At 39.9% G+C, this 25,298-nt stretch overlaps 1 protein-coding gene and 1 long non-coding RNA gene across 3 annotated transcripts; one reads left to right on the top strand and one right to left on the bottom strand.

Moving 5' to 3' along the window:
* Window positions 1–2,358: 2,358 nt before the first annotated feature.
* On the top strand, window positions 2,359–2,919 carry LOC110682870. Its single transcript, XM_021859208.1, has one exon. It carries the CDS (start codon window positions 2,359–2,361, stop codon window positions 2,917–2,919), a length of 561 nt encoding a protein of 186 aa, XP_021714900.1.
* Window positions 2,920–9,490: 6,571 nt separating this feature from the next.
* On the bottom strand, window positions 9,491–17,043 carry LOC110682880. 2 transcript variants are annotated; one of them, XR_002503504.1, is made up of 4 exons: window positions 16,629–17,043; window positions 15,731–15,777; window positions 14,759–14,814; window positions 9,491–9,890 (listed from the first exon to the last, which is right to left on the bottom strand). It is a non-coding gene; the product is annotated as an uncharacterized LOC110682880 (long non-coding RNA). The 2 variants fall into 2 exon arrangements; XR_002503505.1 differs by having other exon boundaries at window positions 15,731–15,774.
* Between the last annotated feature and the right edge of the window lie 8,255 nt (window positions 17,044–25,298).

Raw genomic sequence — 25,298 nt, 5'->3', positions numbered from 1 at the left:
CACTTTGGCCGGCTGAGCGGCTTCAGTAATTTCCTTGGAGAAGGCCGACGGCTGTTCCCCAAGTCTAAGCAACCGTAGGTGCCAGTCCATAGGTTGGACATTCTTTGCTGCATGCCCTCCAAACAGAGGTGGCTGCAAAAAATATTGTTGTTGCGGTACAAATGGTAAGTTTGGTACCGCCTGGTCACTATGAAAGCCGCACTGACGGGAGGTACCGCCTGACTGACTCTCATGATGCGACTGAGTATACCTCATCGAGGTATTGCGTAGACTGTCTTGGAAGTCTGAAGTAGAGGCCGACTCTGACAATCGGTCATTCTTCTTCTGCTCTAGCAATAGCCGAGCATCTGTGTATGTTTTCTTCGACCCGTCCGCCTGAATATGACGAACAGGTTTCCTCTTTCCTGGAGTAGGAAAGTGGTACTTTGTGAAATCAAGGACAGGCGGCTCCCACTTCCTAGAGTTAGGATGAGGGGTCGCCTCTCGCCCTTGAACAGGCTTCCTCTTCCCTGAAGAGGAAGGTTTCTTAGCCGACTGCTCCTTGGCCAGAGCAGGCGGCTTCTTGTTGAGCAACTCTTAAATCTCTCCCTTGAAGCCCCTCATGAAGGTCATGAGTTCGTTTCTTGTAATGGGAGCAGACCCATCAGCCGGCTGCTGCTGAACAGGCGGTGCGCCGGCTGGATCACTGAGTCCAGTTTGAAGATCTTCCCGTTCTCTCCTTTCGGTATGACGGGTGCGTCGGGCCCTTAGGGTCCCGTCTGAAGCTGTGTGAGCTTCAACTTCAAATTCTTCCTCAGTATCATGGTCCGACTGAACTTGAGGGTCGTCCAGGGGACACCTCTCTTCAGGAGTCGGTACAGACGTGGATGCCATCTCAGAAGTACTCTCCCCACAGACGGCGCCAAGATGTTTCGGGGTTTTCTGATGTCCTGCGGGAGAGTTACAATTCTGAGACTGGAACCGGACGCCTGTACCTGCAAAACAAACGGATGCTCCGGACGATTGGAGATCCGCCTCCGACGGTCAAGTTAGTACTTGATTAAGGAGTAATTAATGCAGAAATAAAAGTAATTGGGTCTCTCTAGGTGAGAGTGTTAAATGTGCGTCCTCCCCCTTAATGAAGATTAATGGGCATATTTATATGCCTTGGGATGTGTGCCAGTACTAGGTTTAGGTTAAACCTAAGGCTGACTGGGCCTCCCACAACGATAGGGCCTTGTTGGCCGGTTTTCCCATTTGGCATGGGTGGACACGTGTCACATTGCAATTGGTCCAAGGAGGACGAATCTCTTGATGACACGTGGCAGGCTCCTATTGGCCTACATGAAGGACACGTGGCGAAACCTAGCTGGCCCACGTGTCGGATGCTGATTGGTGGATAAAAATCCCCTAATCATAAGGTATATTAGATATACGCGTTAGTTTTGGTTAAACTCAACAATATCGGTAAGGAATCCTTAGATACTGTGGCAAACGAGATAAGTGTCAAGAATGCATTAGATGCGACAACTTATCAAACCAAGAATAGTTTGGAACTATTAGCAATTGGATTGCTTATCTTAAAATGATAAGTGTTAAGACAAGACAAAGCATGCTTAATAACTTATTGATTTTTGGGATCTTAGAATTGTTTTATTCTCGCCTAATTGGGACAAACTTATGAATAAAACGTCAATAAGATTAAATGTTGCAAGTATGATTAAGATTTCAAACTTATTGGTTTATGAATGGTGATTCATAACAATTATTTTCATTTGTAGTACAATGTTTGCAACTAATACCAACAACAACCAATTTTCTCTCCATTCAATTCTCGACAAGGAGAAATTAAGTGGAACTAACTTCCTCGATTGGCAAAGGAATTTGAGGATTGTTCTTATGCAAGAACAAAAGGATTATGTCCTTGATGAGAAAATGTCTGACACTCCAAATGAGGAGGTGACACAAGCTTCGCTGAACCGGTGGATTGTTGCCAACCGGGATGTCAAATGCATCATGCTAGCCACAATGTCTCTAGATCTTTAAAAGACATTTTTTGAGGAGACGACTTTTGAGATCATATCTGAACTTCAGAATATGTTTCAAGAGCGGGATAGGACCGAAAGGTTTGAGACCCATCGACAAATCCTTGAGTGCAAGCTTAAGAAAGGATAGCCCATCAGCTCTCATGTACTCAAAATGATTGGATTATTCGAGAACATGGAGAGGCTTGATGCGGGATACTCAAACAAGATGGCAATTGACATTATTCTCCACTCGCTGCATAAAGGTTACGATCAGTTCAAGATGATCTATAACATGCACAGCATGTAGAAAACCCTCACGGAGCTTCACCGAATGTTGAAGCAAGCCGAGTAAATGCTCAAAAATGAGGGGAAGCATGACATGCTTATGGTAAAAAAGGGAAAACCATTCAAGCGATCAGGCAAGAAGAAAGGCTATAAGGGGAAGGGTAAGAAGACCTTTTCGCCTAAGCCAAAAGCTACCAAAGGCGACAAGAAAAAGAAGATAGTCTCTTTTCCGTCCGACTCCGAATGCTTCTACTGCAAAAAGAAAGGGCATTGGAAACGGTACTGCCTCAAGCTCAAGGAGGATAAGAAGAACGACACTGTTGCTTCTAGATCAAGTATATACGTTATAGACCTTAACATTGCTAGAAATGCTTCATGGGTATTTGATACCAAATGTGGCTCACACCTATGTTCCAATTCTCAGGGACTAAGGAAAAGTAGAAATCTAGCGAAGGGACAAGTTCAGCTTCAGGTAAACAATGGAGCAAGGATTGCTGCCGTATCTGTAGGAACACTCGGTTTGTCTTTGCCCTCGGGCCTTTTTTTAGAACTAGATGAATGTTATCATGTTCCAAACATTACCAAAAACAGTATTTCAATTTCAGCGTTGGATGCCAAGGGTTTTTGATCGGGTCCCTAGGCGTCGTGGGTCTAGGAACCTAGTTAAATTATACCCTAACCTTTACACTAAAGAGTAATATAGTGGAGTAGGGATCGTATCCACAAGGAAGTAGGTGAAAAGAATTGGCTAAAGTGAAATTCGCTTATTGAGGGTCTTTTTTTTTTGGTGTATAAACGGCAATTGCAACCTATAAAATAGCAAATAGAACACAAAAGAAGAAGCTAAAACAAGAAGTGAAGGCGCTAGGGAAAGGGGATCAAGGGAATTAACGAGACGAGCACAAACATAACAATATAAATGGGCATTCTCAATAAATTAGAGGGGGTATTGCCTAACCATCTAGGTATCTCCCAAGCACACTACACAATTTTAAGCACCCGATCCCGACAAGGGCTCGTGGTCAAATCAAGGAGGCTCACATAATTAACTCTAGCTATTAATCTACTCAAGCATAATTAAATCAAATAAATAAACACACAAATAAAGAGATGAAAGTAAATAACAAATTAATAACAATAAACCAAGATTAAAATAAAGCAAAAACAATTAATAAAATTAAAGCAATAAAAGCATGTAATAAATAAAACACTAAATAGAGGAGGGAGGGTAAGAAATGCACAATGTATGATGAATCTTTCTTCAAATTGATTATGTCACTAAATAATCTTCTAAAGCCTCCAATCTTTTCTTGATTTTTCTCACTTCCTCTCTTTAAAAAAATTAAGAACCCGAAACTAATCTAACCCTAAGCTAAGAGAGAGAAGATAAGAGAGAGTTCTAATCTAATCTGGGATGAAATAAGGGGTTTATTTTTTTTAGAGAGTATTAACCCCAAAAGGGGTATTTATATACAAAGATAATAAAATGAAAGGAATAAAATAAAGGAAAAAAAAAATAAAATAAAAAAATAAAGAAAACAAATGAAAACAGTAAAATGAAAAAAAAAAAAAGGAAAACAAAGCTAAGGCCCTGTTTACTTCACCTTAAAAAAATAATATTCAGTAAAAACTATTTCAGTTCAGCAAAAATAATTTCAGTTTAGCAAAATTAATTTCAGTTTAGTAAAAATAATTTAAGTTCAATAAAAATAATTTCATTTCAGTAAAAATAATTTCAGTTCAGCAAAAATAAGGTGAAGTGAACAGGGCCTAAAGCTGGGCACGGGTCGGGTTGGCCTGCGGGCGGCCCGGCACGGCACGAAAGTCGACGTGGCACGGCACGGCCCGACAGCTGGCTCGGCCTGGCACGATCGTCGCCTGGCGTGCCGTGGGTCGTGACACGGACCAAAATTGCCATTTTCCGGCACGGGACGGCACGAGCCCACCTCTTGGCCCGCGTGCCGGCACGGCTTGGCACGCCAATAACGGCTATAATTAGAGCCATTGTTTCTTTGCTGTCGTTGCTCTTCCCCTCTTTCTAATGGCCATTAACGGCTCTTTTCCCTAATTTGCCTATAAATACCAAATTTCACTTCACTTCCAAATCACAATTCAACTCATCTCTTCTCTTAATCTCTAATTCTCTTAATCTCTTATTCACTTATATTCTCTAATTATTTTTATTAATATCAAAAAAAGTTAAAAGTTCGTAATCGTAATTAGTGGAAAGCGTTGAAGCACAGTTGTAAGATCTAACTAATCTTTATTATTATTGTTAATATTATTGTTATTACTTATTATTATTGTTATAATTATTGTTATTAATTATTATTATTATTGTTATTGTTATAGTTTTTGTTATTAATCATTATTATTGTTATTGTTATAATTGTTGTTATTAATTATTATTATTATTGTTATTGTTAAAATTGTTATTATTGTTTGTTATGGCATCACCAAACATGAACAACCCATCATTCTCTAGGAAAGCCCGATTTGTCCGTGGTAATAGTTCTAGGGAATCACCTAATCCAATTACTCCCCTAATTTCAAGTCCGACTAATGACCCCGGTAACGTCCCCCTAGGCTTTGAACAATTTAGGCACGATGGTACTTCCGGTTTTCAACCCTATAACATGAATAATATGAATATGCCCGGATTTCCACAAAACCAATTTCCACCACAAATCCAATTTCCACAATTCGGTCAATTCCCACCTAATTTTTGTGACCCACAAAATTTTTATTCTAGCCAAGGTAGCCAACTAGATACCTTAAATGCCTCCGATTCTACTACTAACCAACAAATCCCCGAATCTACAAACACCCAATTCCCAAACACACGAGCAATGGTTAACCGAAAGTGACATGGTAAATATTTAAAGCCGCAAAAGTGATGTATGGCATTATTTTCTGCTAAATGTAGCCCAAACAAGAGCAAAATGTAGAACATGTGGTAAAATATACTCGAAAGAATCCAAATCCGGGACGGGACACCTAAGTAGACACATGAGAAGTTGTGCACAACCAACTAGTGATCTAACCCAGCCAAAAATTTCCCAATTCCATCCACACGGCTTACCTACAACTATGAGAGGGATAGGGATGAACTAGGGAAAATGATAATACACGCCGAACAACCTTTTCTTTTCTCCGAAAGTGACCCATTTAACACTTACATTAACAAAGCATTACAACCCCACCATAAAAGAATCTCTAGGAAAACCGTTCGTTCCGCCGCCATGAAAAACTTCCTAGAGTACAAAATGCGGTTACAAGACGAATTGAGTAAACTTAATTGTAGAGTGTCTTTGACTGCCGATTCTTGGGATAGTGGTTATAAATATCACTATTTATGCGTGACTTGCCATTGGGTAGATGATCAATGGTTGTTACAAAAACGAATAATCCATTTCAAAATGCTGGAATACCCCCACACCGGTATTAACATTGCTCACCATTTAATGGAAACTATTAAATAAATACAACCTTCGAGAAAAAATCATGTCTATGACATTTGACGATGCAACCTCAATGACATATACTGCTAATTATGTCAAACAAAACTTGACCAATGTAATATTAGATGGTGACGCACTTCATACTAGATGTGTTTGCCATGTTCTTAACTTATGTGTACAAGATGGAATTAGAGCAATTGGTCCATACTATAACAAAATTAGAGATGCTATTATGTCTATTAATAGCTCAAACATGAGATACCAATAATGGAAGTGTTTTCTAAAGCAACAAAAGATAAGAGCAATAAAAATCAAAACCGATTGCCCAACTAGGTGGAATTCCACCTATGACATGTTAGCAATTGAGTACAAGAATCCGTTGACAATTTTTTTACAACCAAAAATTTCCAAACAATGCTACATATGAGGATTATTGGGATAAATGTGAATGATATATGCAATTGTTACATTTATTATATAATATGACGTCTTGTTTTTCTTCTGTTTATAATCCTTGTGCTCAAAACTTTCTTTCAAATGCATGTTTACTCGCCCAACTTTTCGCTGATCATCGCAACCAAAGTGATTATGATCAATATCTTCCAGCAATGGAAACAAAGTGGCGTAAATATTATAGTGAAATTCCTTTGATTTATATTTTTGCTTACATATTAGATCCTAGGAAAAAGTATTAAAATACATTTATGTTAGTTGACATTTATTTTTTATGCATGTTTTTTGACGATAATATAGAAACCTATAAGAGTAATGTGAAGGATCAGCTTTTTTCTTTATATAGAGTCTATGAAACCAAATATGGCATCGTTCCTCGCTCAGGCCCTTCCCAACCATCCAAAAACGTAAGTAAGAAGGCCAAATATTTATTTTCACAAGCTACTAACTTGATTTCAAGGTTTTCAGGTGATTCATTAATAAGGAGAACGCAAAGCGATGTTTCGAAGTTGCAAATGTACCTAAGTTACGACTTCACCAAGGGCATGGACGACGATGGGATAAACAGCCTCGACCCCCTTGCATGGTGGAAACAACAAAGCACGAAGCATCCAACTTTGGCGGCAATGGCACGAGACATTCTTGGTATCCAAGTCTCCTCCATTGCCTCCGAACGAGCTTTCAGCGCATCCAAGAGGGTTTTAGACGAGAGAAGAACAAGTCTAAAACCCGAAACATTTGAAATGTGTGTGTGTTTCAAAGATTGGTTGGATGCTGAAAATCGCTCACAAGACCGTTCTTACGACGACAACGATGAATGAACCTCCGCTTCCGACCGTTCGGGTTCGACTAGTTCCAAATCTATTCAACTAGCCGATGACCTTGAAGAAGAAGAAGAAGAAGAAGAAGAAGAAGAAGAAGAAGAAGAAGAAGAAGAAGAAGAAGAAGAAGAAGAAAGAAGAAGAAGAAGAAGAAGAAGAAGAAGAAGAAGAAGAAGAAGAAGAAGAAGAAGAAGAAGAAGAAGAAGAAGAAGAAGAAGAAGAAGAAGAAGAAGAAGAAGAAGAAGAAGAAGAAGAAGAAGAAAGAAGAAGAAGAAGAAGAAGAAGAAGAAGAAGAAGAAGAAGAAGAAGAAGAAGAAGAAGAAGAAGAAGAAGAAGAAGAAGAAGAAGAAGAAGAAGAAGAAGAAGAAGAAGAAGAAGAAGAAGAAGAAGAAGAAGAAGAAGAAGAAGAAAAGAAAAGAGACAATTTTTGTATATTGTACGATTTTTATCATTATCAATATTATCATTTTACGATTTTTATCATTATCCAATTTTTGTTTAATATCCTTGTACGATTTTAATCATTATTATTATCATTGTACAATTTTTTCAGGTAATAATAATATCAAGTATGCATTATTCACATCCAAAGTACAATTTGTCTTTTTTCCCCGTTAAGTTATAATAATTAATAATACAAAAATAAATATAATAAATTATAAACATTAAACTATAAAGTAATAGTATAAACTAAATATATAAATATAAATATTAAATATAAAAATAATAAAACATAAATTAACTTAATTTAAATTAGAAAAATAATAATACTCCCTCCGATTTTTTTTTAATGCAACTTTGAGGCCTTACACGGTTCACGATGCAAAAGTTAAGGGGTATGTAAAAGTGGGGTTGATTGAAGTTGATTTAAAGTGTGTAGAGAGAGAAAGTTTGGCCCACCACTTGGTAAAGTAGTGGGTAAAATAGTTTAAAGTAGTGTGTAGAGAGAGAAAGTTTGGCCCACCACTTGGTAAAGTAGTAATTTTAAGGGTTTTTGTTTACCCAAAATAGAAATAACATAGAAAGTTGCATTTAATTAAAATCGGACTAAAATAGCAAGAGTTGCAATTAAAAAAAATCAGAGGGAGTATAAGATTATAAGTTATAAACTTTTAAAAATTTAAAAAAATAAAAAAAAAACAAAGGAAAGGCAGCAGCCCACCAGGCCAGCACGTAGGCCAGCCCGGCACGAGCCCACTCGGCACGTAGGCCAGCCCAGCACGAGCCCACTCTGCACGTGGGTCGTGCCGTGGGCTTTTGGGTGGCACGGCACGACACGCTTCCTCTGGCACGGTGGCACGGCACGGCCCAGCACGCCGGAGACAGTGGCCCGCTAGGCACGGCCCGGCAAGGTACGTTGCCCACCTTTACTTCAGTTTAAACAATTCTGCAACTGTTCAAAAGCTTAATGTTACCTTCAGAAGTTGAACCTTCATCCACTGAGATTTGCTCTTCATCCGCCGAGATTTGCACTTCATCAGCTGAGACTGTTCTTCATCGAGATGAACTCTACTCTCATGTGAATCTGGATTCATCGTAATTTATTCAATCACCAGTTTACCTATTTTTAGTAAATTTGTACAAATTCATATACAAAATTACGTACCTGAATTGAGGTTTTGATGCAATGCATTGTCATCGATTTTGCAATTTAGGTCAATATTATTGCCACATTGCCTGCAATTTAGGGTTTGTTGCATAGAGTTGTTATTTAAATCAACATTAATAGCAGAATCAACTTCAATTTCTTCTGAAGTTTGCAGATCGTTTGAAATTGGAGCTTGAATTTGTTTTTGAGATTGTAATACTTTGTGAATTAGGGAATCCATCGATGTTTTGCAGAGAATTTGCAGAGAATTTGAGAGAATATTTCTAAGAAGACGATGTTTTGCATGCGGCTCTAATTTAGCGCTATTTATACTCTAATTGGCACGTGTGAATCAGGCCTTACATTAAGGTTAGTGTTAGCCGGTTGTACGCAAGAACTTTTGTTCTTTGATACGGAGTATAAAATTAAGGAGTTAGTATAACCGAAAATGATTGGTATTGTACCAAATTTAATGAATGATAGAGTATTTAAACAATGTTGTGTTACTTTGTTAGTATAGTGGGATTAAAGAAAAATAATTAGGAACATACAATGCTTAAATCTTGCAAAACCCGCAACTGATTCAAGTGTGGTACTGCATTGAACGTTTATCCGTGTTGCTTTCCTTAGGAAAGTAAAATTCTGCATTGAACGTGAAAAATGTGTTGATAGCGAAAGTGAGTTGGCTAAATGTTGCCCTTAAAAGTTTTTTCTCCTTGGCTTTGATTTTCTGCATTACAGCGTAAATACAAGAATGAGTATACATTAGACATTGGACTGTGTTCCCGGTAATCAAACCTTGAATATATGTTATTTAAAATTTTGTATTGCCGAATTATTCAATCAAACAGGGCTGGGTTTTAGAATTGCTAGAAATTTAAATTATCTATTATAGTCTCTTACTGTAGTACAATTTGAAGAGTACAATTTGTTCTTTCTTGTAGACTCTTATTAACCGCTAATTAACATATTTCTAGACGAGTGAGTATGAATGAGTGGTAATCAATTATCTGAGTGTGAACTGCAAATGAACGCTCCCTTTATTTGCCAGCTTTCACTCTGAAGTCTTTTTTTGTTATAGATGCAGCCACAGATTTTTGATCCTTAGAGATACATCTCTTGTCTCATGTTCTGATTTTGACCATATCTGATTCCATTTTGTTGGTTGATGAACTTTAAAAGTTCTCTTTCTTGCATTTTGGTAGTACAGATATTGTAGAAAGCTAAATTTGACAATTGAGGCTTCTCTTCATTTCTTGTGATGAACCTTTATGACCTGACAATGAAATATTATTGTATTGCATAAGTTGATCATATATGTTTTATCTAAGCAACATCCTGTACAGATCATACACCATTCTACCGCCTTTCTTCTGTCAAAGTCTAATTGTTGATTTATCCATCCCATCATGATCTCGCTAATCTGTGATGGGTGAACGTTTCATGTGATTTTATTTGAATGGTATTAGACATTTCAGTAGTCCTAGACATAAACTAAATTGTATTACAAACAACAATTCAGCAAGGTTTTTATAATTTCAGATTTAGGCTCTTAATTTCAAAAGTTCTGTTATGCAATTTTTCAGCTTATAGTCCTCTATTCTTGTATATTTAGCCATACTGAATGGATAGAAGCTTGCACTTTGTTCGGCTTCATGATACTCTGCTATATAAGCCAGATTATGAGGCTCCGAGCTTGCACTTGGTGGATGATGAAATGTTAAAAAAATCACTCGAGAAACAACATCGATAACAAAATCGATCGAAAATATACATTGATAACTTGGGGAACCGCGTCGCGCGCGGGTCCACAACTAGTTAAAGAAAGAACGCTTATACTTGTTGATGAAAGAAAGCTTCTGCAATTTTTCTTCTACACCACCTATTCCCCATTGATCCAACTCTTATCAATACCTCTTGATAATATAACAATAATAATTTAAGCCCTAAAGAAATCCAGTACCCTTTACCCCCTAAAGTAATTTCCAATACCCTTCATAAACCCTCGGAAATTTATTCCGGTACCATTTATCAACCCCCGTAAATTTATTCCGGTACCTTTTATCACCCCCTGGAAATATTTTCTGGTACCCTATATCATCCCCTGTAAAGTAAATCTGGCAGTAATCCTCATGCCCCTAAAATTAAATTCATTGAAATATCTTGAAATTTATACTGATAATTAATCTTAAGCCCGAATAGTAGTTCTAGTAGTTGTAATGCTGAAAATTTATTTGTTCGATCGTGTTTGCAGATTGAATGGTTAAGGGTGATTATATATAATTCACGTTTTTAGTAATTACCACTTAATATAATTCACGTTTTAGTAATATCAAAATTTACCACCTCTTACATGATATCATTTTGGACCCCATCCCTTACTTTTCTCTTCTTTTTTTTCTTTCTTCTCACGATTTTCCTTCTCTATTCATTCATCTATCTCAAATTTGGGCAAAACCCTAAAATCGAAAAATGAAAACTAAATTGAAGGTTTCAAAAATCATTCTCCTTGCTTCAATACTCAAATGCTTTATAGTGAGGTATGTATTGTTATTTTATGCTTTTAGAAACTTAAATTAGGGGTTTTGAAATGAAATTAGGGTTTTGAAATCAAATTAGTGATTTAATTAAAGTAAGGCGTGATTAAGGTATTTTTACCCTGCCACGTGGACCAATCAGAGTCCGTCACGTGTCACCCTAAGGAGAGCCCAAAGTGGACCTACCAGGTCTCGACACGTGGCAGACAGATATTCAGTGAGGCTTGGCGGCCTTCAAGGCCCAAATCCCTAGGCAGCCCGTCAGTCCTAGGTTTTCTGTAACCTAGGATGGACACGTATTTCCAGACCCTATAAAAGGGAGATGTTTCCTCTTAGGAAACACAGACATTAATTATTCAACAAGAGAGATTAGATTAATTAATCAGATAGAGCAATAATTGTAGAATTAATTACACACGAGAGTGAAACACTCGGATACTGAGGCTATCTATGATAGCTGGATGATCCTTTCTCTCAATAGAGAAAACCTAATCCCACTTTACATTCCGCATCTTTTATCTTCCAAAAACATTCTAACTTGATCGTCGGAGGCGGAACTCCACCCAACCGGAGTCTCCGTTGTTTTGTAGGTACAGGCACCTGGAATCCAATCTTGGAATTGTAACTCTCCCGAGGGACACAGAAAACCCCGAAACATTTGGCGCCGTCTATAGGGAGAATACTGAGATGGCTTCACATGAGTTTGTACCGCCAACTAATGAGAAACGGCCTACGGCCAAAGTTCAGGTTTATTTAGACCAAGACAGTGATGAAGACTTTGATGTCGACACCTATGTAGCTTCTGACGGTTCACTCAAAACTAAGCGCACCCGTCCCATGGAAACAAGGGAACGGGGCAAAGAGCAAGTTGGTCCAAGTGAGCCAACCGGACAGCCGTCTGGATGGACAACCCCAGGCGACAGAAGGCGCAGCCCCAGTTACTAGAGACGAACTCATGAAATTCATGACTAGTTTCAAAGGGAAAATAAAGGACTTAATTGAGAAAAGGACGGATGGCCCCAACAAGGGGCAATCGGCCAGGAAACCTTCTCTTTAAGAGAAAAATAAACCAGTCAAGGACTGTGTCCCTACTCCACATCCTAAAACAAAGAAGGGGAACCGGCCCTTGATTGAGCTGTTCAAGATCTGTTTCCCTAAGACAGGGAAAAGGAAGGCCACGCACCCAGCAGAAGCATTGCACGCACCTAGCATGAGCATCGCAACATGTTAGGCATCGCACAGCGCAGCACGTAGCACCGCAAGCCATGCGTGTGTGTGGGTGGGTGTGCATGCTTGCTAGCCAAGTAGAGCCAGCCATCGCAACATGCTTTGCGTGCGTGCCAGCTCTTCGCAGCCTCTCACCAAGCAGCAGCATCGCATAGCAACAGTGCTCTCGCTAGCACGAGCATCGCAGAAGCGTGCTAGGCATGTCAAGCTATGCGTGCGTGCTAACGTAGCAGCACCTAGCAGCAGCAACAGCAGCATCGCATGCGTGCTTGCTGGCTGCACATGTGTTGCGTGCTGGCAAGCTGCGCGTGTAATGCGTGCTGGCTGGTTAGGCTGCCAGCCTTGGTGCTAGGCGCCAGCTGGCAGCCTTGGCAGCCAAGGCAGGCTGCCAGCCAGCCACGTGGCATGGTTATCCAGTCAAGAGGAGGGGACCAAGGGGTTAGTGTGTGGCGTGTGGAGCAAGGTGATTTGGTCCCCCACTTTGGTGGTCCTCACCTACTCTCTCCCTCCATGTGACACTTGAAGCTTGTTAATTGCCTTGCATTTTCATTTTGTTTTTGATTAAAATAAAATAGAGGAAAATGTAAATCTCCCACATTGATGGGAGAAGGGAGATCAAGTCTCCATTCCCTATAAATACCCAAGTTTTGGGTTTGGGAAAAATCACTTGTGTTGAACTCAATAAGCCATCTCATCATTAGTGAGAAAACCTTTAAGTTCGTAATACTCTAGTTTTATTTGGTCATGTCCCGACTAACCCTCGAGATTAAGACCATTCAGGAAGGGTCGAGGGTGCAAGCCGTAGGAGGCCTTCGCACTTGCGTGGCTCGAGCTTTGAAGTAAGAGCTCGTGAATCGAGCGAAGCACGTGTCAAGGGTAAGAATGTCTTTTCTTTTTCTCTCTCTTATGTTGTTAATTATGTGATTGCATGCTTAGTTGCTTTAATTAGTGGGCGGGTCTTGGGCAAGTTTCTCTTCCGCGTAGCGTTGGACGCTACGAAACCCAACAGCAGTATCGGAGCCGCGCTCATTTTAATTATTGTAAGTAATAATTAATTGAGATGATTTAAAATGGATTTAAATTCTGGTTTTTCTTTCTAATTAAATTAAAAGCTCGTTTTAATCTCGTATATTTTACTAATTCTGGCCAACGAACCCAGATTTCGACTAGAAAATAGTGATTTTTGGGTGGAATCGATGTTCTAAATCGTTTTTTATTCTCTTTGAGGGCTGTCCAGAAGCCAAAATCCACCCAGAAACATGTTTTTCGAGGGGTTTATCGTTTTTGACAAAAAAATTTAAATCTTTAAACCTTGATTAATTATCGCATGTTAAAGGTAGATTAAATGTATGGTTGCATCACCAATCTACTGCAATTATAAACCTTATTAAACATGTTTATGAAGTTATAATTGGTGCTTAATTTGGTGAGTTCATTTTTCACATAAACTTGAAATTTTCACATTTTTGCAAATAAATTGCTTCAAGTGTGAATGTTTATGGTGAACTTGTAATTTTGAAGTCCCTAATATGTTAAAGATAAAATCTTTAATTGTTTATTTGGTTGGAACTTTGATTGCTAAATTTCATGTTGAACTAATTTTTGGATTTAATCATTTTTGAGTTGATTAAAGTCCTAAAAGTTCAAAACTTGTGATTGAAATTTAATTAAACTTCATATTGGAAGATATAATTTTTCAATTATACACAAGTTAGTGTTGGAAATTTTTCATTAGATGAATGGGTTTATTTTTCCAACCTCTTTAATTTTGTCAAATCTCATTATTAATTCATGTATGGTTAAATTAATTATGAGTATAGCCCTTCAATTTTGTATCATCAAGATAGACCTAAATTGATTTTAAGAATGGTTATTGAATAATTTAGGCTTGTGCACTATTAAAATTGAATTTAATTAAGTTCTGTATCTTGGAACCTCCCTATAACAAAGAAAACGTATCTTTAGCAGTCAACTCATGTAAATTCATGCAGTATAATTCCCCTCAAAAAGTTGAAACCAAGAAATCATGTTATGGAGAATTTTCTTAAAGCTAACTCTGCTATGTTAGGTATAGCCCCACATTAATTAAGAAAAAGAAATACATGCAGCTCGGTCAATTGTATTTGCAACAAAGCAGAAATTTCATGTTCATGTATACATGAAACCAGAACAGGTTCACACATGACAAACAGGTCATGTCAGCAGGCATCAGCATTTAAATGATGTACAGATCATGTACATACTGGTAATTTAAGCAACTGACTCATATATAGTAAGGCAGATATTAGTACTTTTCATTTTCTCCAGTTTTAGGCAGAATAGTTGTCAGTAAGAAAAGGGATTTCAAAATCATTTATAGTTTTGCGAAGTAAATTCTCACCTTCATCGGGATCAGAGGAAAAAGACCCATCTGGGTAATCACTTTCATTATCAGGCCTGCATAAAAAAAAAACAAGTTAACAGTAATCAAAATTATCTCACTAACGTATAAAATGAGCAGAAGGAGAATATGAAAACAGAAAATCATAATCGCCTACTGCTAGAGTGCTTTGTGCTAGCTACTAAGAAGCGAATTTTTTTTTCTTTGTATCAGAGACCCTCAGAGTTATGTACAAATACATTCACTAGATTTTGAGGTGAATTTTTGAGTAATAACATAGAATAAAAACAATAATGTCAAGGCTAGAAGAGTAGTTCTGATATACAAAGTATAAAACTTAGTTTCAATTTCAGTTCCATAAATTGCTTACATTAATTTACAGAGGTTAGCTATTTAGCTTACTGTTACTTAGCTAACATCAAACAAAAAATGATATAGAAGTTCCCTTCATCTCTCTATAGCTTTCTCCATTCTCCCACTTCAGTTTAATCTTTACCTACACTACAAGGCATCTCAATTTCAATACAACTTAGACGACTACCTATTGATGTTGGCACAATGTACTACGGAAAATCAGACACTACAAGCAAATCTATAAACTCAAAAATTGTATCAAGGAACTATCCTGATGTGAAAGAGCCATAACATACAAATATTAAAGACTGTAAAGGCTCATTCAATGAACGCGAATGAATTTACATTTTAGAAGCAACGGCTCAGGCTAATGTCCATGGTATTGTTTTGTCAACATTTAGATTGTCAAAAGCTCAATTAGTAACAAGACCGCCATAAAGGGCAAACAAACCAATGAGAAGCATCCCACTAACTTAGCATCTAACTAACACTAAATGTAGCCCTTTTATAAATATGAGTAATACAATAATACAGAGTACTACTTAGCTTAATTCAAAGAATCTAAACTAGTAAAGATACCAGGCAAAAAAAAAATAGTGATAAATTGATCAGACTTACCCTTATCAGTAGTCTTCATTAGAACAATAAGACCCTTAGAGTTCCTGCTGGTGTGATGAAACAAAAGAATTACACTCAGTTTTATAATTTACAAATAGAAAACATAAAAATGACTGTATGATTTAGACTCCCTGACCAACACACAACCTTCCTATGTCATTCGTTCCTGCAATAGTGGTCTTTGTGATTGGGACACGCTTTGCCAATATTTCCCTAATTGATTTTGGTGTGGCGATATTTGTTCATGGAATTAGTATTGATAGTCTTATACTATAATAAGTATCTTCAGTTGAAATGACTATTAGTAATCAATCTTTTTGCGTTTTCATACCATAAGTTGTACACCAATTTCCCACTTCTAAAGAATCAAATTGACCTAGAAAAAAAAAAAATCAACCAATACATAAAACACCAATATTCACTATAGCAAGAATTTAACTTAGTTCCGCAAAATAAATTTTAAATCTAACTCAATGCCATCATATCTACTTAATACAGATAAATTTAACTCAATGGAATAAAATAAATTTCAAAATTTTCAACATATACAATAACAAGAGTTCACAAATTATATATTAACAACAATAATGTATGTACATAAATTGAAAGAGACCTGACGAAATTGAATTGCATGACATTCTTCCAATTAACCCTTAATTCGAAAACCCTTAATTTCTTCCAATTAACAGCCTCGAGAAATTAGAAAACCCTTAATTTCTTCCAATTAACCTCAATTGGCAAAAATCACTCAAACATAGAACAAATTCACGAGTAAATCCATTAAAAATCAATCCAATAACACATGAATAACACAACCAGATTCGACAACCCTAAAACAACAGCAACAAAATCAACCAACAATTCATCAATCGCAAAGGAAAGCGAAATCGAAGCAAACCAGGAGCAGCTTCAATGGAGGTGAGAAAGCTCAGATTCGGCTTCAATGGAGAATATAGAGCACGATTCAATGGAGGCGGAGGTGCTGCTTCAATGGAGTGAGAAGGCGGAGGTGATGCTTCAATGGAGTAAGAAAGCTAGGGCAATTCGGGATTCTGGATAGAGAACGAAGGCGAAAACGAGAGGGAAATTAAAAGTACAGAACATGGAAAGAAAGAAAGAAAGAAAGAAGAAGAAAAGCAGCCCGGTTTTTTTTTTTATATTTCGTAATTCGCACTGGTTTGAACCGGTGCGAAAAATATGATTTCGCACCGGTTTATTAGGAACCGGTGGGAAAAATATTTTCCCCAATCCTGCCCATTTCTTTTCCCACTGGTTTTCAAGAACTGGTGCGAAAAGTGCGCTGCGTAATTCATTTTTTCTACCAGTGTTAGTGCCACAGTTAGAAGTGCGTGTCCCCAGAAAGAGATAGGAAGTTCACTAAGACCCATCATTGATCGAACCATGTCTAACAAGGTTCGATTCCTCCGTTCAGATGCTTCATTCCATTGTGGAGTTCCGGGAGGTGTCAATTCTGAAAGAATACCATTTTCTTTCAAGTGATCGTCGAATTCGTGGCTCAAATACTCGCCACCTCGATCCGATCGAAGTGCTTTGATTTTCTTGGCAAGCTGATTTTCAACTTCACTTTGAAACTCTTTGAATTTCTCAAAGGATTCAGATTTGTTCGACATAAGGTAGAAATAACCATATCTACTATAGTCGTCCGTGAAGGTGATGACATATCGACAACCATTCCTTGCAGGTGGACTCATTGATCCACATACATCCTTATGTATTAGACCTAATAAGTCACTAGCCCTTTCTCCTAACTTGGAGAATGGCTGCTTTATCATCTTGCCTAACAGACATCCTTCGCAATTTTCAAACGACTCCAAGTCGAATGAGTCAAGAATACCTTCATGAAGAAGTTTCTTGATGCGTTTAATGTTAATGTGGCCAAGACGACAATGCCACAAGTAGGTTTAATTCGACTCAATGGTCTTAGCTCTTTTGGCGGTATCGTCAATTTGTCTAATCATATGTAAAACATGCAATTTTATAGAACATATAAGAAAGACATTTCAAAAAAACAACCATTGTTTAAGTCTTGTGATCAAAGTAACCCGGTGTCCAACACCATAGATCAAAAGTATGTTCAAAAGCATGAGAAACTAAGATTAGTAAATTACAATCCATAGACAAAATAAATGTGCCTACAAGCACGATCGAAAGACCATCTTTGTCATCCGCTTGTAGTTGCACATCCACTTGTGAAGCCCTCTCACTTGGTTCCTGAAAAGTAAACATAAAGTGAGTTACACATGGTATCCAATACCTATGAATAGCTTTATACACAAGTGCTGATGAAGATACCTGCGGCAGATGAAACATTCCTCTCCTCCTCATCCTTTTGGAAGAGCTTGCATTCCCTCTTGTAGTGGTCTTTCCCACCACAACAGAAGCATCGCATCTTCGCCTTGTTCTTGAACTCCCTCTTCCTTACTCTCAAGGGCCTTTTGGTTGCTCCATAGGAGGTAGCTCGGTGAAGGAGTTGCACCACCTCTCTTAAAGAGCGTGTCTCCTTTCCCGCAACTATATGCACTCTAAGTGCATCATAGCCCGAGTGGAGTGAAGCAAGCAAGATATGACCCGCCATCTCATCCTCCAATGAGATTCCGAGAAGCTCCATGTGCTTGAAGAGCCTAATCATTCCAAGCACATGAGGTCGGAGGGGCATACCGGGTCTCAATTTGATATTGTAGACCCTTGACCAAAGTCGGCGCCTCTCCTTAGCAAGACAACCCACTTCCAATGGCTTTATCTTCATGTTCGAGAGTGACCTAGTCACATCAAACACAATTCCATCATAGTTGCCATTGTCACTCTTGGTGACTCTCACATTGATAACGTCCTCAAGTGCTTTGAGGAACATGTCCGGAAAATAGAAGGAGAGCTTTTCCTTCCAATCTTCCAGGATGGAGTTAGCCATTAGTCGTGAGACTTTCTTGCAATCGGAAGACCATTTATCATGAGCCTCATCGCTCATGATTCCCTTAAAGAAGAAGCTTGGAATGGGAGTATCAAGAGTGTACTTCAAGGAACAATTCCGAAGAGTTTTCCTGAGTTCCTCTTCCCATTCCTTGAAGTTGACCAAGTTAAGGCTAAAAGCCAACTTGTCAGGGAGTTTCGGGCACATAGAGTTTTTGATTGAGTTACTAGCAGACATATTTCTACAATTAAAAGAATTTGAAATGAAAAACCATTCATAAAACCAATAAGTTTGAAATTTTAAGTGTTCATGCAAATTTTCAATCTTATTGAGCATTTTATCCACGCGTTAACATTAGTCCCTTTTAGGCGAGAATAAAATGATTCCAAGTCCCAAAAATCAAAAAGTGATTAAGCATGCTTTGGCTTGTCTTAACACTTAAAATTTTAGGGTAAGCAATCCAACTGCTAATAGCTCCAAGCTACTCTTGGTCCGATAAAACTTCGCATCTAATGCTTCCATGACATTACATCTCCATTACCACGACATTTAAGGACTCCTTACTGATATCGTTGAGCTTAACCAAGACGACTTGTATACCTAGTATACCTTACTTTCCTAGGGAAGTGGTGACACCTCGCTTTGGCGTAGCCCGTCACCACGCACATTAGTTCGATAAGTGTCGTTCTTGGAATGGCAAATTTGGCTCAATATTATAGGGACCTAGGGTTTCTCTGTTGGTTGATTCAAGTGAACTTAATTAATCATCGCAACATTTGAAATCCTTAACATGCATTTATCATACAATTCAAGCATATATAAACACAATATATATAAATCATAAGTATAAGATGCATTTGGAAACTAGCATGACCCCTTGAGTCTTCAAATCTTCAAGGATCTCCAATGCAACTTCTTGGCTTGCCTTCTTAGAAACGCCGTCTTCGAGACATCTCTGCCAATCTATGCAACCACTATCTACTACGACTAGTAATAATCTAAATATTGAGGTACAAAAACACGCAACGGTACGCAGACCGTATTTAAATTTACAAAATACATAACAGATCGCAGTCCGTATTTACTATCCTAGTCGGGCCCCACTAGTTGCCATTTTCACAAAACTTGTGAAACAATATACATTCCATTCATCCATTCACTATATGTGAATGGCCCATGCATTTTACAACGATAAACAAGTAACAATGCATTAACACGCGCGAACTAGCAACTAACTTAGGTGGTTAATCCAATTAACACGCCTAATTAAAATGAGTCAAAGTTGTTAAACATTTTATGTGATTAAGGCGCAAATAGTCCAAGTAATTAACGAAGCTCCCACTAAACTCCGCATCCAACTTATTTATTAAATTAATTAAGTTGATTAACCCAAATTTTGTCAAAATATTTTGCAAGTGCCAGAAGAACCGAGGCCTAGCCTCGTTAAAATAATTAAAACGGCCCCAATTACACAAAACAATAGCCCACAAAATGCCCCAAGTGCCTAACATCAAAGCCACGGGGCTACGCTTGTTAGGCACCTAGGGTCGCGGCTGTGCGTGTTGGCATGCTTGCCTAGCAGAGCACGCCACGCTTGCTGGCACCAGCATCATCGCAGCAACCTACTACGCATGCTTGCGTGCATGCTGGCGCTGGCAGCGTGTCCTGCCCAGCAGCACTTGCGAGCACCTTCACACAGCACACGCATCATTCTCGCACAGCCCATAGCACCAAGTGTGCATTACATTCTCACACACACCATGCACTAGCGCAACTTGGCAGCCATATGTGGGCTGCTTGAGCAGCCCGGCTAGCCTAAGGGCATGTCTTGGGCGATTTTTCCTCGATTTGCGTGCACTTGCCTCGGGATTTTAATTCCCGATTTATGTGTGATAAAAATTAATTATAAATTTATTTTAGAACCAATTTAGAGAAAAAATTAAAAATAAATCAGGTCCAACTTAATTAAATTCAACTTTAGTAGTGCACAAGCCTAAATTATTCTAAGAACCATTCTTTAAATCAATTTAGGTTCATCTTGATGCTACAAAATTGAAGGGCTATACTCATAATTAATTTAGCCATACACAAATTAATAATGAGATTTGACAAAATTAAAGAGGTTGGAAAAATAAACCCATTTGATTCAGGGTTTTTGGAGTCCCTCGGGAGAGTTACAATTCCAAGACCGGATGCCGACCGTCTGTACCTGCAAAACCACGGAAACTCCGATTGGGTGGAGTTCCGCCTCCAACGATCAAGTTAGAACGTGCTCGGATGTAAAAAGTGCTGAATGTAAAGAGTTTCTCTCAGATTCCGAGAGAGAGTATTTGCAATTAATATTGCTCTGTTTTGTGAGAATTTCTCTGAATGTGCAATAAATGGGGATCTCTCCCTAATTATAGGGTTTTAGGATTAACTCCCCTATCATTACATGGACTGCCATGTGTCGTCAGAGGATTGGTTCTTTTAGAACCTCTTTGAGGTTGACATGTGTCAGCATGCTATTAGTCCACGTGGACAGGGTTATTTTACCCTAAATAGTTGCCCCTCACAGGTGTGACAAGTGTCATCTTCTGAGAAGGCGGCGATTCGCCTCCTTCTCTCTCTTTTTTTTTTTGAAGGTGACGGTTCGCCTTCTAAGGGATTTCCTCTATAAGTAGAGGTTCCCCCCCCCAATCATTTTCCTCACTTTGCCATTTTTGAGAAACTTTCTGAGAGAAAGGAGAGCTCTGATACCGACTGCTATTTCTTGCACAACTGTCTTTCTTTTCTTCACTCAACCGGCTACCGTCTGAGTGCTCACCATTCAAAACATATTAGAACCGTCTGGGGGTCCTTTGACAGATTCCTTTTGCTTTCAATACACCCACAGCCGGTCAACCGTCTGGGGTATCATCAAGCAAAACTTCACAGGAACGTCTGGGTTTTTCAACAATTTTCAATTGCTCTTCAAGTGGGTACATCCGGGCAACCGTCTGGGTATCTAGCAAGCAGCAAACAGATTTCCGCCTACTGATCAAGTGTCAACCTCTTCCACACTCTAAACATCTTCAAGGTACCGTATCTACCCCTAGCAACTTTTTTGCGCTTTTCCAGTTGTATACCTTGTAAAGAATAATGGACTCACCCAACACACACACGGTACGGCATAAGGCAGTTGTCAGCAGGTCACCGGATACAGCTGAGTCTAGAACAGGGGATACCGTCTGGGAGAGATGGGAGGTTATAGATCCCGACTATTGATCAGATGGCTCGGCAAAAGTTCCGGCTGACATAGTACATTATGACTAGGGGGTGCACCCAGCACACCCAGCGATGATATTTTAGAAGAGTCTAAGGAAGTAGGCGGCGATGAGACCATCCAACAATCAGACTACGAGGAGTCATCTTCGTTAGAACCGGATGCCCTCCAAGGGGATGAGGAGGCGTACAAATGGCCTTCCATCAATAATCCTACTGAGGTGCACATGTCCGCCAGGGACGTTGTTAGTCTAAATGCCACCTTCCCCGCCTTTATTAAGAAGTATCCGGTTGGGGATGGATGGGAGGTTGTAGTACCGCCTGTGGAGGCATCCGTAGTCTAGGACAATGATACTGATCATGCCGAAAATTATTTTGGCTACTACGAGGCGACGTTTAAAGCCGACCTCTGGTTCCCCCTCCACAATGCAATAAAAGCCATTCTAAGAGGCTACGACCTTGGCGTTTGGCAGTTAACACCCAACTCCTGGGTCAACATATTAGGATATATAGCCGCCTGCAAGATGTAGGACATAACGCCTAGCTGGGAGGCGTTTACCCGTATGCACTACCTTAACCGTGCCCCAGGCGGCTGGAATGCGTGGTATACACTAACCATGCACCCGGAATATATGATGACATTGGACAAGTCGTCAAAATGGAGCAACTAGAAGAGAAAGTTTTACTTGGTTTCTTCTCCATCTTTGCGTCTAAACCACCGGCTCCGTCATTACAATAAACATCCGGCTCTCCTTGGGAAGAAATGCGCCCTTCCCCGCGTCCCTGAAGAGGCTTGGATGCAAATAATTGAGACAGGGTTCTTCAAGAGAACCTCCATGCCTCTGGATGATGGGACTGAAATTATTGTCCCTAAGAACTGGGTCCCTCATCTAAACTGGCTAAAGGATGAGGCGTTTCTTTCTGCCTGCGACCTTAGCACTCTTTTCAGCAGACGTATGTTAACTGATTAACCGGCACTTTAAGCCGTCTCTAATATTCTGAGTTGTGCCTGACGTGTTGCTTTTCTTTTTGCAGAAAAAGGACTAGAAATGGTGCCTCTTGAGACGACGCGTGCCAAATCTGCTGCCCAAATCCGGAAGGATCAATTGGAAAAGAAGAGGGCCCAACTGGCGACCAAGGACGATGGGGTAAGCTCCGGCTGAACTCTTTTTACCGTCTTTATAGTTGATGTCAATTCTAATATTAATCGGTTGCTCTGATTCTTTTTCAGACGGGGAGCAAGAATGTTCCTCGCTCCCTTGCAAAAATGCTAAAAAGACCGGCTGAGGAGCCCTCTCATACTCCTTCCAAGACAAGAAGGGCTCCGGATGCCCCTCCCTCTTCTGGAAGGCCGCCTGTATCTGACAGGCCTACCTCACAGGCAAGAGCCTGAAAGACCTCGGTCTAAACACAGGGCCAGCTGAGGTTGAGACAAGGAAGCCTGAAATGCCCTCGGGCCGGCAGCCAGCTGTTGCAACCGGCTCCAATGCGGCTGGGGGTAGGGTGACCCCTCAGCCTGAAAATCAAGGTATGGCTTTCACCTTTGATCCACCCTGGCCGCTTGGGCCTATGCGAGTCAAGTCCCAAGCTACCCAATCAGGGGATTCCTCTGACAGCCAACAGAATATAGGTGCCGCCTATGCTCGTTACTTAACACCTAACTCTGTTGGTGCAGATGCCTCATTCCGTTGGCCTGACCTCCAACAATACGTAAAGAGGATGCTGAGGACCCTCACCCGGTCCGAGAAGGAGGCGGGGCCGGGTGTGCACCAGGTCAACATTGACCGCATCAACTCGCTGCTTACTGAGGTAATTTGCCGGTTAGGGTACTTTTGTATAATTTACTCTTTTTGTCGGATGTACCATAATTGAGAGGCTAACCCTTTTCCGGCTGATGTTGCAGGTGATGCTGAGGGTAGACGGCCTCAAGGTTCCCTTGAGGAAGAAACGGGAGGAGGTAAAAGACGTCAATAGGCGGGCGGCTAATCTCATTAATGTTACTTAATACAACACCTTAATGTATGAAATAAAAACTAAAAGCCGGGAGATGAAACAGGAGGAGCTTATCAAGGAGCTCACTGCGGCTGCGGACACATCCAACAAGAAGGCGGCTGAATTTGAGTTGCAAGTGAAAAACCTCCAGGCCGATGTCAAAGCGCTTGGGGATGCCGACAAGGAGAACACCGAACTAAGGGCAAACGTCTCCCGGCTGAAGAACGAGCTGGCCCAAACGCAGGCTGATCAATAGGTCGAGCTGGCAGCCGAACAGGACCGGCTGGTCGCTGAAAACGAGCAAGACTGCGAGGCTCGCATGAAAATGGCCTACTCCCTCATCCACCTAGACACCGAATGGGAGTTCTTGGAGCTAAGGTACAAGTACGCCACCGAGGTGCACGATGCTCAGACTCTTGGGCTTGAGAAGCCGCACTATAAGAAATAAGCTTGATTCCGACGGAAAAAATCCGTTGGAAAACAGTCTTTCGTCGGAATCAGTCTGTCGCAAAACCCTTTGTAGGGAATTCGACCTTTTCCGACGGAATTTCCGTCGGAAGACCGTTTTCCGACGGAATTTCCGTCGGAAGACCGTTTTCCGACGGAATTTCCGACCTATTTATTTCTGTCAGGCTGTTTTTGACTTTAATCAAGAGTCCGTTGCAATTTTCCGACAAAAAATATTCCGTCGGAATATACCATTTTCGACGGCAAATTTACTTTTCCGACGGAATATTTCGTCAGAAATTTCTAACGGATTTTATATCCGTCGAAAATTTAATGTTCCGACGGAGTTTCCGTTGAACTTCCAACGGATTTTATTTCCATCAGAAATTGAATGTTCCGACTAAATATTCCGTCGAAAAGCCCATATATTCCGACGGACTTATATTCCGTCGGAAGTTTCTGACGGATTTCCAACGGAATAAAAATCCGTCGGAATTTCTGACTTTTCCGACGGAAATTCTTGTCCGTCAGAAACAATCCGTCGGAAATTGGCCTATTTCTAGTAGTGCCAGCTCCCTTCGAAGAATGGGCTGGCATTGCCGAAGAAGATCAGGAGGAGAAGCAGGCGGAAGAACGAATGTCGGGTGAGGCTAATCAAGCCCAACCTTAGCAAACTCAAGATGCTCCTCCATCCGGCCAGGGCCAGACGTCTCAGCCTCCCCAGCAGCATTGAGCCTTGTTGTTTTTCTTTTTATCTCCGGCCTGCGAGCCGAGTATCTCATGTATTCTCTTTCTCCCCGAACGTAGTTCCGACAAACAATTATTATTATTAGCCGACTGAGTCGGTTTTGCCCATATTTGCCTTTGATATATTTTGCTTCAATTTTTGCAATTTTCTCAATTTTCTGGTATGCACGAATATTTTTGCAAGTATCCTAACGCATGCGATTTTTCGGG

Source organism: Chenopodium quinoa, unplaced genomic scaffold (genome assembly GCF_001683475.1).
Source record: "Chenopodium quinoa cultivar QQ74 unplaced genomic scaffold, ASM168347v1, whole genome shotgun sequence".
In the NCBI taxonomy this organism is placed as follows: domain Eukaryota; kingdom Viridiplantae; phylum Streptophyta; class Magnoliopsida; order Caryophyllales; family Amaranthaceae; genus Chenopodium; species Chenopodium quinoa.
This window is presented reverse-complemented; position numbering and strand designations above follow the sequence as displayed.